This window comes from Ostrea edulis, chromosome 1, assembly GCF_947568905.1.
Source record: "Ostrea edulis chromosome 1, xbOstEdul1.1, whole genome shotgun sequence".
NCBI lineage: Eukaryota > Metazoa > Mollusca > Bivalvia > Ostreida > Ostreidae > Ostrea > Ostrea edulis.
This window is the reverse complement of record NC_079164.1, coordinates 84,021,789-84,034,356: the sequence shown is the minus strand read 5'-3', so window position 1 is coordinate 84,034,356 and position 12,568 is coordinate 84,021,789. Positions and strand designations below refer to the sequence as shown.

The window sequence follows — 12,568 nt, the reverse complement described above, 5'->3', positions numbered from 1 at the left end:
CGCTCAAGTATGCTGGTGTGAAGTGCCACAGTTTATGCCTTCATGTATCTTACAAAATTAAATTTATTTCCTATGACAGACCTCTAATCTGTGTGAATGATGACAAAACTCATTTTGTATAAGAATGTTCCTTTGCTTGCTCTCTTTGCTATTGTCCTCCTTCATTAAATGCGCCAACAAGAGACTTATGTTAATTGGTTGGTACACGCACAACTGCCTTCTTGGCGACAATACCAACCTCTTGATAATTTTTAATGACATGCTGACTAAATATTTAAAGGTATAAATTGTGTCTAAAGGTTTTATATCCAAAATTATAAAATATTTTCATACTACAAAATGCTTATTATTTGAAGGTAAAAATTCAGTCTTATTACCATAGTTTGACTAGAAGTACAGAACTTTCTCATAATCAGGTGTGGCATAATTTGAACTGATTAATTGTAAAGTCAAGAAGATTGGGATTATTCAACTTTGATATGATATGGACAATATTTCTTCAATACATGTAGAACAAGATGTGTTTATGAATCACAAATGCCCCCCATAATGGCCAATTCCGAAGATGGCCAAGGTCACAAGGGCAAATATCTTGGTACCAGTAGAAAGATCTTGTCAAAAGAAATGCTCATGTACAATATGAAAGCTCTAATATTTACCATTTAGAAGTTATGACCAATGTAAAAAAAAAATTAAAAGTAGGTCAAATGTCAAGGTCAAAAGGTTCAATACCAATAATAAGGTCTTGTAACAAGGAACACTCATGTGAAATATCAAAGCTCTATCTCTTACTGTTCAAAAGTTATTAGCAAGGTTAAAGTTTTCAAAAAGTAGGTCAAACTCCAAGGTCACGGGTCAAAAATGTTGGTACCCACGGAAAGGTCTTGTCACAAGGAATACTCATGTGAAATATCAAAGCTCTATCTCTTATTGTTCAAAAGTTATTAGCAAGGTTAAAGTTTCAGACAGAATGACAGAATTACAGAACGACAGACAGGACAAAAACAATATGCCCCCCGATCTTCGATCTCGGGGGTATAAAAATTACCTTAACAATGGATAGCTGATCACTTGAAATGCACCGAGTTTCCAGATGTTATATAAAATATCTACACTTTGTTATTATGAATATTTATTTTATTCTGTTCATGTCACTTTCTGAAAAATAATTACGCAATGAACATATATATATATATATAGTACTTGTATTTTTCAAATTCACGGAAAAATACAATGCAACATTACTAAAAATAAATACTACTATTTGGTAAAAGATACATACATGAATAGTAGATCAAGCATAATCTCACTAATATAAGCCAACTGTACAAACAGCTGATAGTCTCAAACTCGTTTTTAAAAAAAACCAAAAACTTTCACACATGGACACAATGCAGATTGAAATTGGTTACCACCAAGTCATCAACTCATGATGAAATAATTCTACAATAGTATCTTAAGCAGCATCAGATCATGTCATCCAGAACAATATACACTAATCTTTTCTAAATTAATTGCCCCATGAATTTCTAATGCTTATAATTTTTTAAACTATGTGATTCTATTGATGCAAGACAAATAAACATCCAAATAAAACTAACACAGATTAACACATTTTAAGAGCTCAGTATGGCATCATCTTTCAAAATATCTTAAACATTCTATTAAAAAATCTGGTTTTTGTTTCTTATTAGTACATGAACAAAGAATGTATTTAAGGGGGAACAATACATCATAATAATGGCCGACTTCTTTTCCATACACTAATGAAAAAATAACTACACGTAGCAGTTTTTTATTTCTTGTTGTTTTTTTTTTAAAAATCTTATTTAGCTCAGTGGATTAACATATGTGGCTGCTGAACTGTAAATCATGGGTTCGAGTCTATCCAGGAAGTTTCTTTTTTTCCATAGGATTTTCTACTAAAGCTTTTCACTAAATACCGTAAATTTTAAAGATTTCAATTTTAAGACATTGTACATATCCTCTACTTTATATACATCAGAGTATTATCTAGTGCATTAATCCTTCTTAAAAACTTGTTCATGTTTAAGAAATGTCATGATCAAGGGAATTCCTTTAGAACTGTGATGTTTGTGGGAATTCCTTTAGAACTGTGATGTTTGTGGGACTTCCCTATTATATGACAGAGTGATATGTCAGTGCAACTATGTACATGTACTATACTATTATCAAGGTTCCATTACAGACAATTGAGATTTCTAACATTCATTTAAATGTATGTGCATAATAAACATGTAATGAAGAGATAAGATGCAATTCAACACAAACAAGTAAATTGCTCGATTTCAAGAGCATTGGAACCTTAACAACTGACACTAAATGGTTTTCAACAGTATTTTGATACGCGAGATTTGATGTACCTCCGATAAAAATCTGTATGGTGATAAACAGTATTCCTACAATTCTCTTATTTTCATTTCGTGATAAGCTCACAATTTATGGAAAACAAGAGTTTCTCTGGCTGTTGGTATGATACACTGTTCATCAAAACCGAGAAGCACTCTAAAACGGTAATGATTACTACAATATACGAAACTTTGAGAGCAGATTTAGTCTGACACATGTCTCTAAAGGAAGAAACAATATGGAAGCTTTACATATCCCCACTCTCAGTCATAAGGCACATCTATTACAGCACATGAAGCCAAACAGTCCCTACAGATAACACTGACAGTAGCAGAATCCCGGTACAACAGCCAACAGTGTAGACAATATAGTTACTTAATACTGATCTCCTCACCGTGATTCTATGAACCTAAATATCTGGTGGTAATAACTAACTGAAAAGCGAGAATAAACCCTATATATACTGGAAAATGTCTAAGATTGTTCTGAAATCATTTAAAACTCCTATTGTTGCAATTCATGTCATGTTAAACTGATATATAAATATTGCACTCTTTAACTTACAAGCAATTCTGATTCCTTCATATTCAAATCGTTACCCTGATAATCCCATTTTGGCAAATTTTATAATGACCTTGACCTTATTAGTCACACCCTTTAGTCTTGGCCTTTCACATCACAAAACTTGTATACATGTACAGCTGTAGTTCAAAAATTCTGATCTAAATTTACAAACACAAAACAAAAACCCAGACAAACCAAAAGCTTTCTATCTTGGGGCAAGAAAATAATGGACAGGAATTGATCAATGTCACCTAATAGACATTTCAAACTGTATTTATACACAATATTTCCATTCATAATTATAGACTGTACATTAAACCTTGTGCTTGCTCTTCTCTCGGTCTCACTTATACGATTACCACAGCCATTACAAAACATGTAGTGATATCTTTTTTTAACAAACTGTCAAAAAATAATAAAATATAACAAAAAATCACAAAATCCATACAATATTGTAACATATTTCTTAATTCCTCATGCCATATCATATTTCAGTGAGCTTAAATTACTCAAATGTATCATGTATATAACATAAACATGGAATTGAGACGGTCAGACATTTAAAAGATGGTTATCTGAGACACATAAATCTGTAGTATTTTCCTATTACTATGCATATACATGTAAAAAGAAAAATGTTCTGAAACAGACTGAAACCAAAAATACAGATCTTTTTTATCAAAGCAAAAATTACCAAAACTGAATACAAACATGTATATGGGGGGGGGGGAATAAAATTATGTCCTTCCTCTTCAACATCAAATACCAAATATCATATCCAACAGATTGAAATGAAGTTCAAGGAAAAAAAAAAAAAAAGCATGTGCTATAACTGAATGGATTAAACAAACTACAAAATGTGATTAAGAACATTAAAGTTCAATTCTCAAAGTGAGATTCTTAACAAAAACATTGTTATAATATATTCATGTCCAATGACAGCACCTTGGGAAGTTAACAGTAACAGTCCACGTAACAAAGCTACAATGTTAAGTACTTAATCAGTAATCTATAAAATTGATATTTACATGATACTTTATTTCTGCTATCTTCTTGCCTTGTTAGATCTATCAGCATTATATAATAATCAGTAATTTATAAAATTGATATTTACATGATACTTTTTTTCTGCTATCTTCTTGCCTTGTTGATCCAACATTGTAAGTTTCGCTAACATGTAATTTGTTCATACCTATGTACGTATACAAAGCGATTCATTAAAACCTTATTTTCATGTCAAGACAGCCTATAAAATTTACACAAAAATAATTTCATTCACCAAATAAAATGATTTTCATTAATCCAATACTCACTGGAAAGGGGGGGGGGGGTGTTAGGGGTGGTGAAGCACTTTTCTACATCCGTCAAAGTTAAAATTTCAATAAACCTCATGATGTCACAAAATTTTTGTGTCAAGTGGTTCATCTGACAATATATACCTTGACATCACGTAAAATGGTCATATGAACTGCTTACTATGTTACAAAGATCACTGTAAATTAGTAAGATAGAAATAATCAACTCATTCTAATTGTTACAGATCTCCTTGGTCAAAATAGATTGTTGGAAAATAAAAACTGAGTCCGAGAGTAAAGTTTTTATTTTCCAACCATATCTGGAGACCTACAGTTATTTTCCAATAAATTCCTCCTAAATGTCAATTTAGATTCTTAAGATACACATAAAGCATATACACACATGTACCACAGATTGTTGACAAAACTTGCAACTCATCTGGATTATGCAGCTGTACAATTTTGTCATTAAAAAAAACTGACATCAAAAACACTTTGTTTATGCATTCCAAGAAGAACTATGTGTATATAAGACTATGCATGAAATGTTCACACTATGCAATGTTTTCCATTGGCATCCATTTTTTTTTTTGCATTGATTAAATTAAGCCGTGAATAAGGAATAAGTAAGTTACACAACATATCACTCGTCTTTTCTGTAAAAACTATTGTGATTGCCATTCAGCTTAATCTGTTGCTTCTGCGGTTTTAATATATCACTTCTAAATAATCGCCAAAACAGAACAACATTAATTACTGCCATGACGAGCATGGATAATGATAGACAACAGTAAAACAACAGTGGTACTCTGTTAGCCTCTGTATACATTCCGTAGAATATCCTACAGACGGAGAATCCTCGACAGCTCACAAAGCTTAGCAAGTTCAGGTATGTGACTATTTTATAAAACCAGTGATCAAAGCCAATCTGCGACATCTGAAGGAGTTTTCGGGAATGGAGGAAAAAACTGTTTATTTCTGCCATTAAGGCCACACAGTTATATCCAATACATGAGCCATTGTGAACATTGGACCAAAACATTGAAGTCACCTGGAAAGAAAGAATTAAAACTTTAGGAAGATTCATATATACAAATGCACATTTTTCAAGGAATAAAGCCAGATTTTGTACTGATAAACAGTGTCTAGGTATAACAATACTACTTGAAAACAAGACTTGAGCAATACATTTTATACATGCTTAGAATGTAAAAGTAATGAATATGAATACCAGTTTATGTTTCATATATTTCAAACTGTAATGCATTGAGATCATACATTTAATTCATACAATATACTTCAGGGATTAATCAGCCTATTTTGGGAAACACCATTTTTTCAAAATTGGGAAAATTTAATCGACAATTTGCTGAAATTGGGAAAAATAACAAAATTATATATATACTTGTTTTCATATATATTTCAGATTATTCCAACATAACCTTTAATTTTCACAGAAACACAACACAGTGTTAACATGGTCAGACCGCATAAGCAAATTCTAATAATACTGTCCAAAGATATGTGTTTACAAGTCTATTAATGCATGGAGTGCAAATAATATTCATTGAGGAAAAGTCTCTCTCTACAGAGGCGGTAGAGACATGAACAATGCAAAGAAGTTCCAGAAAACAGAATGCATGATTTGCGATTAAAAAACAACACAATTTTTTCAAAATTTTATTTTTGGGAATTTTTACCCGCAAATTGGGAATTTTGTTAGACAATTTTTGATTGGGAATGGGCCGAATATCAGCCCCTGAGAAGGTACTGATAAATCCCTGTACTTTATAGGGATCATGATGTTTGAAGACAATAATGTCATGCCAATAGTCAATTTATATATTTATCTAGTAAATCTTCTTTCACCACAAATCTTCATGAGCTGCATCATCAGATCAGTGTATGAAAAAAAAAGTGCAACAACCTAGAAGAGACACACTAAGTCTGGTATCCAGTCATGATTTGCTTTTACACCTGCCAGAGGCTGAGATATATCGACTGAGGTTCAAAGTAAACCAGATATGAGTATCATATGAAGATACAATGCACACTAATTTCTCTGTAAATTTTCACCCACCTCTAGGGATGCAGTATACGATCGGCCATAATTTTTTCCACCATGGATCGATCTAGTCTTACCACCCAATTCCATGTCATTTTACTTTCATGTAATAAAATGAGCTTTAATGCACCTACAGGAAACTTTTTCATATTTCTATAATCTCTTGGCTTTTTTAAAAATTATATAAGTTGAAGCCATTGCAAAGAAGTGAAAGATATTTTATTCTCACACTATCACCAGTGTAAGACCGACATTACCCATGTGTGTCTAGACAGCCATGTGAGATTTTTCTGTCTTGCATTGCTATGGTATTATTGATGAAAATATCATGTATATTCTATGAATAAAGTTACATGTAGAAGCAAAATATTTTGTACTTTTTTCTTCAAATTTCAATTTCATATAGCTTTCTGAGGGACAGCCTTAGGTTTTTTAGTTTACACAAAGTATGGGTATGCTCCTTCTAAATAACTTTTGTATTTAAATTCAAATGAGAATTTTGATGATTCTAAATCTTCTCAAAGCTCCTGAATTAATGCAATGAACTGTAAATAAGGTGTGAAAAAATTATCTTTCATCATTAACTCATGTGGAATAGGGAAAGTATAGTGAAGGGACAAGATTCCCTGTGCAAAGCCTCATCCTAGACTGTGAATCTTGTCCCCTCTTTACAATGAAAAATAAATTTGACTTACAGCTAGATGGTGAAGTGTGACTTCCCAGTTACTTCTTAGTCTGTTGTTTAGGAACATGTCAATTGAATCGTAAAGGAAATACCCTGAAAGCAGAAAAATCAATTGAATTACCTACACAATTTTCAAAATGCGTATAAGCTTACTCTAGTTAAATTTAAATCCTTCCAAAACCATGAAGCCTATATGGCTGGTGTTTGGATATTCCGTGTTTCTGCGGTCCTCAGTGGATTGGGATGACAGACTCCCCCCTAAACAGTTTGATCCCCAGTCATATTAGGTACCCATATTGGGTACCGACTTGGGATCGGTGACCTCGACACTATCCTGTTGGAGAAGAGGCTACGCTGGTTTGGGTACGTTGCTAGATCCAGTGGGGCAATCAATAATGTCTTCAATATGAAAAAAGAGGGAGGACGACAACCAGGAAGACCAAAGATGACCTGGAAAGCACAGTTAGAAAAAGACCAGCGTGAGTGGGGACTTCGTGATGTTAACCCATTGGACAGAGATGCCTGGAAGTCAAATGTTAGGTCTGCCATGCGTGCAGCAAGCCAGTTACCTGGAAGGGAGCCCACTGCTGTGGAAGATGCACCTAATCCTGCACGTTAATCAAAGTGCCAATGATGATGATGATGATGATTTACAGCTGGGTGGAGTTAGACAATGCAGATATACTGCATTATCTAATGACACAATGAAGTGCCCATACTGGAATCTGAGCCAATGACCTAGACTACTGACAGGACAGTAAGGACACCCATTACAACTGGGCCATGCACCCAGCTTCCTTATATGAGCAATTAGCATATTTAAAAACCTGTACTATTATTTGACACAATTAATACAAATCAATTCTAACACTGTTGTGCTATTTTTGCTATTAGTGTTCTGCTATTTCACAGACTGGATATAATCATTGAAAGGATTCTACATGGAATTTTAGGCATATATTCTTTAAATCTAATAATGTTTACCATAAGATCATTGTCAAATATGTCCTCTTGGAGCATGATGTTTGAGGGAGAAAAAACAATTTCATGTCATATTTTGTCAAATTCATGAAAACTGAAGAGAAACTGATAAATGTATGAAAGCTTTTCAATGCCAAACAGAACATATCTGGTTACCATTAACCAAAAGGTTTTCAGAGAAGAACCTGTTAATGCTATCAAGTTACAATTCACGAAATCAACGATGGGATACATTCCCACAATGCAGTGGGGGTTATTTTACAGGCCACACAGCATTACTATATCGGATTGTAAATTAAGTGCCAGTTAAGGAATTTTTTAAAAGACTGAATAATATGTACAATAATCTTTGTCATTGGTTATATATTTATCTGTCCCTTACATGATTTTTGACAAAAAATGTAAGGCCGTGATGTAGAAGTATATAAATATTAGTCCTTGACTTCTTAATACATGTATCTGGATCGGAATGTCTTTAGCACATCAGCAATTGCTCATGATCAATTCTCATCAATATTTTCGACAAACAGAATACAATTAGACATGCTAGTGCATGTAATTATTAACATATCATTATAATCATTGGAATCAAATCACAAACTTAAACAAGAGGCCCATGGGCCCCATTGCTAACCTTAGCCATCTTGGTCCTGCCGTTGTTCAAAGGTCAAACACCAAAGTACAACATGGTCTTGCCATAAAGAATCTATATACAAAATATGAAAGCCATACCTTAAATAGTTCAGGAGATATTAAATAGGTCTGGTTTTTCTTAACATAGGTCAAACTCCAAGGTCAAAAGATCAAACACCATTGTGTCACAATGTCTTGCCATAAAGAATCTCTATTCAAAATATGAAAACCCTAAAACAGTTCATGGCATATTTAATACGTTTTCTTATAAGTAGGTCAAATTCAGAGTTCACGGTCACAAAGTCAAAGTCCCATGTGGATCCGGGTTAGAATAGATCCTCAGTACCCCTTGCTTGTTGTAATTATATTAAATATAAAAGTAAAAAACGGGGGAGGGGGGTATTAGCCAAAATACTCAGCCATCTGGAGTTTTAATCACATTATTTCTGATTTCAATTTTCAACCTTAACATCTATACACCATGTAGTGATGCCTTGTAAATTTGTGGCCTAAAAAAGGTAAGGGGAGGGATCTTCTCTCAATCTGCCACCCACACATCAATATATTAAATGCATATAATGATTCTGCACTACAATGGTAATGATTCTCAACTGCAAAATGCAAATGTTTTATGCAAATAATATATTGTGCCCAATCCCTCATCCTTGCTTTTTTCATTATCCATTACCATGCATATATGAGATAACATAACGTCATCTAAATCATTTTAAAATTCTGAAAAGATTCTAACTTTTAACAATCCCAGATTTATGACGTCACATAGTGTGCTATTTTTCTATTCATAACACAAGACATTTATAGTACTTTTTTCCATTTGTATGGAGGGGTGTGACAGTTTCATCGCTACACGACTTGACTGCCACGCCCCTCTGTACAATAAATTCCATACACATGAAAGAAAGTACTGCAGATATAAGATAATTACCTCTCCTTGGCATGGCCCCTCTTCTGAACAAAATCAAACCCCTTTTACCCAAGAAAGCTTTGTAGCAAGATTCACTGAAACTGCCCAGTAGTTCTTGAGAAAAAGTTGAAAAGGTGAAAAGTTTACAGACTTGTTTGACACCTGACAAAAGACAAATTTTATCAGAAATACTCACATAAGCCTTCTGCTCAGACAAAACTTGTTGTGTTATACAACTGGTCAAAACAAGCATCAAGTAGTTTGAGGCTCAGAGCCAGCTGTTGCTGGTTAGACAATTTCACATATATGTAATTATGTATGTGTACGAGGAAAGCAATACTAAGGTATTTAATTGAGCCGAGGAATTGTACATAAAAGCATAAATGATGACTATTTTTTCTTTCATCTTCTATGCAAATAACATAAACGTTGCTTGCAGACAATTCATTGTAATGCACGCATTATCAAATTTTCCTGTACACATTCTTGTCACAAGTAACACAATAAATGTCAAATAAATAATCATTCAATGCTTCAAAGGTTTGTACTGTGGTATAGTACAATATGCCCTCAATACACCTATAGAAAGCATGCACACTTATAAAATGATTGACATGAAGTATAGAAAGGCATGTAACTGTAGCACTCTGGGAATAATGAATTCTACATGACATAATAATATGATTGTCTGAGTGAATTAACTTAATCTTTTATCAGAGCCTGTGTCATTCCATACACCATAACAGTATACTAATCATGTGGAATATCATTGAAGAGGTGTTTATGTGCACTGTACAACAGAATTGTGTTTACCTGTCGAGAAAGCGATCATCAGGTACGTGAAATAGTTGATGTGTTCAATTAGGTCATCAAAGATTTCAGGATACAAAACAAAACTAGAAAACATGAAAAAGAACATTTAAACATTGTACAAAAACCAGTGCAACAAAACATCTTACATTATGAATGTGTTTGTAATAAAACATTAAAAATCAATTAATGCATGTGCCGGATATAATTTTACATGTCATATGGGGCCTTCTGCGTTACTAATATAGCCATGGGCATAACATTTTCAAGTCTTACTAAAGAATTTACTACAATATTTCACTACACAGACTTGCATCATACCACAATATATTCCATGTGCCACATATCATTCCATGTATCCAAGATATAAACAAATTCCTCCATCGCCACGGGTCTTCTTTGACACTTTTTGGAGTTCCCACATATCGTGCTACCAACTTGTTCAACGAATGAAATATAATTATGGTTGAAAATATCGTTAGATACCCAAAACGAACGTCTACTTTAACATTATTAGCATAATCTGCATCCGATGCCATTTTGTGAGAAATATTACTGCTTACAGAGTTCATGTGTCTGAATCAAACCGGGCAAGCCAAAGCCCATTTAGTCACGTGACTACGAAGCCGCTTCTGTCATTGCATATTGTAAACAAAACAATGGTGTTGCCAGGCTTAATATGACCAACACGTGGAATTTAAAAAGAAAGCTAGTTGAATTATGCTTTTTTATATATCGTAAAAGCTTATTGAAGAAAAAAGTTTCACTCTGAAAACTGGATTCCTCTGGATGATTGATATTGCATATGAATATTAAAAGTTTTAAACCCCTCTTCCCCCAAAAAAATAAAAAGTAAAAAAGTAAACTATGATTAAAAAAACAAGAGGCTCATAGACCGTATCAGTCACAGGAATATTAATTAAAAGTATCGCTGACCCCAGGAGCTATGATATCTGATGTGTTCTTAAATCAAAAAAGCCCCCCGAAAATGTACGGAAGCGGATAGGTGCCAGAGTATAGAATTAAATTTAACTGGCAGCCGCCACTTATTTCATCTGGCATGCAGCTGCCATTTACTTTATGTGGCGGCCGCCACTTAATTAATACATGACATGGCGGCTGCCAATTTAAAAAAAAAAAAAAAAACAGTTCAATTTATACTGCTGAGTAATTATTTTTGAAAAAGTTAGAATAGTACGCAGACACGTATAGCTCATCGTTTGGAGGAGAAATTATTTTTTACAATTGTTGACAAGCAGAAAATGAACTTTTAAAAAATTCTCTGTTGCCCAAACTTCAGACTCCTAAATATTGGAGGGAGGGGGCTCTGTTTGTCTTTCAATTCATTGATAGTTCATGAATTCATTAATTACATTTTTACCATTCTGCATTCATTACCCATTTAAGAGTGGGGCGGGATCAATCCGCCAATTAATCTCATTTTACAATTGAAAATAACTTAATTTCCATGTAAAAATAACGGGAGATGGAGTGGAGGCGGTTAGCCCCCTGATTCTACGTGCATGATACATCTGGAGATTTTCTCGTGCGCAAATCTGTCGACATTAATTCGATAATATATCTCTGTAAATTTAACAGCACAATCGACAAACAATAATGTTCTTAACTGTATATCATATATGATATGAATAAATACTAGCTAAGTGTTGAAAACGGAGATAACAGGGATTGCACCCCTTTCATTTTGAGAGAGAGAGAGAGAGAGAGAGAGAGAGAGAGAGAGAGAGAGGGGGAGGGAGGAGTTGAATAATTACTGGCGGCCGTCAAATAAATTAAGTGGCGACTGGCACTTAATAAGCGGCGCCACCAGATAAATCAAGTGGCCGCCACTAGTTAAATATGGCGGCCGCCAGATAATAAGTGACACAGCCATGATAATAAGTGGCGGTCGCCACATAAATTAAGTGGCGGACGCCAGTTTAATGACTATTAATTCTATACCTTAGCACCTTTTCATTCAAATAATTGAAGATATCATCTAATAATGGAAGATATCATCACCCGCAATTCATGTGATGCACGCAACAATTTAATTAAAGATCTCTTCAATTAATTAATGATATCTTCAATTCTGAATTATTGCGCGCATTAATTAAATTGATGATAGTATTGATTCTTCAGCTGAATTGATACGCGCTTTAATTGAATTGATGATCTCTTCAAATGAATTAATGATATCATCAATTGAATTGATGCGCTCTACATGTACAATTCAATTG

At 33.7% G+C, this 12,568-nt stretch overlaps 1 protein-coding gene across 1 annotated transcript; it reads right to left on the bottom strand.

Moving 5' to 3' along the window:
- Positions 1–1,115: 1,115 nt before the first annotated feature.
- LOC125678154 (TLC domain-containing protein 2-like) lies at positions 1,116–11,341 on the bottom strand. Its single transcript, XM_048916359.2, has 4 exons — positions 10,650–11,341; positions 10,332–10,414; positions 6,990–7,072; positions 1,116–5,280 (listed from the first exon to the last, which is right to left on the bottom strand). The coding sequence occupies exons 1-4, from the start codon at positions 10,898–10,900 to the stop codon at positions 4,873–4,875; spliced, it is 825 nt and encodes a 274-aa protein (XP_048772316.1). The 5' UTR covers positions 10,901–11,341; the 3' UTR covers positions 1,116–4,872.
- Positions 11,342–12,568: the final 1,227 nt, after the last annotated feature.

Excerpts from the sequence above, each read along its gene's own strand:
- LOC125678154 (XM_048916359.2), bottom strand. The coding sequence starts at position 10,900 with ATGAACTCTGTAAGCAGTAATATTTCTCACAAAATGGCATCGGATGCA. Across the intron at positions 10,415-10,649 it reads GGCACATGGAATATATTGTG|TTTTGTTTTGTATCCTGAAA; the intron begins GTATGATGCAAG and ends CATGTTTTCTAG. Across the intron at positions 7,073-10,331 it reads GATGATCGCTTTCTCGACAG|GGTATTTCCTTTACGATTCA; the intron begins GTAAACACAATT and ends TTCTGCTTTCAG.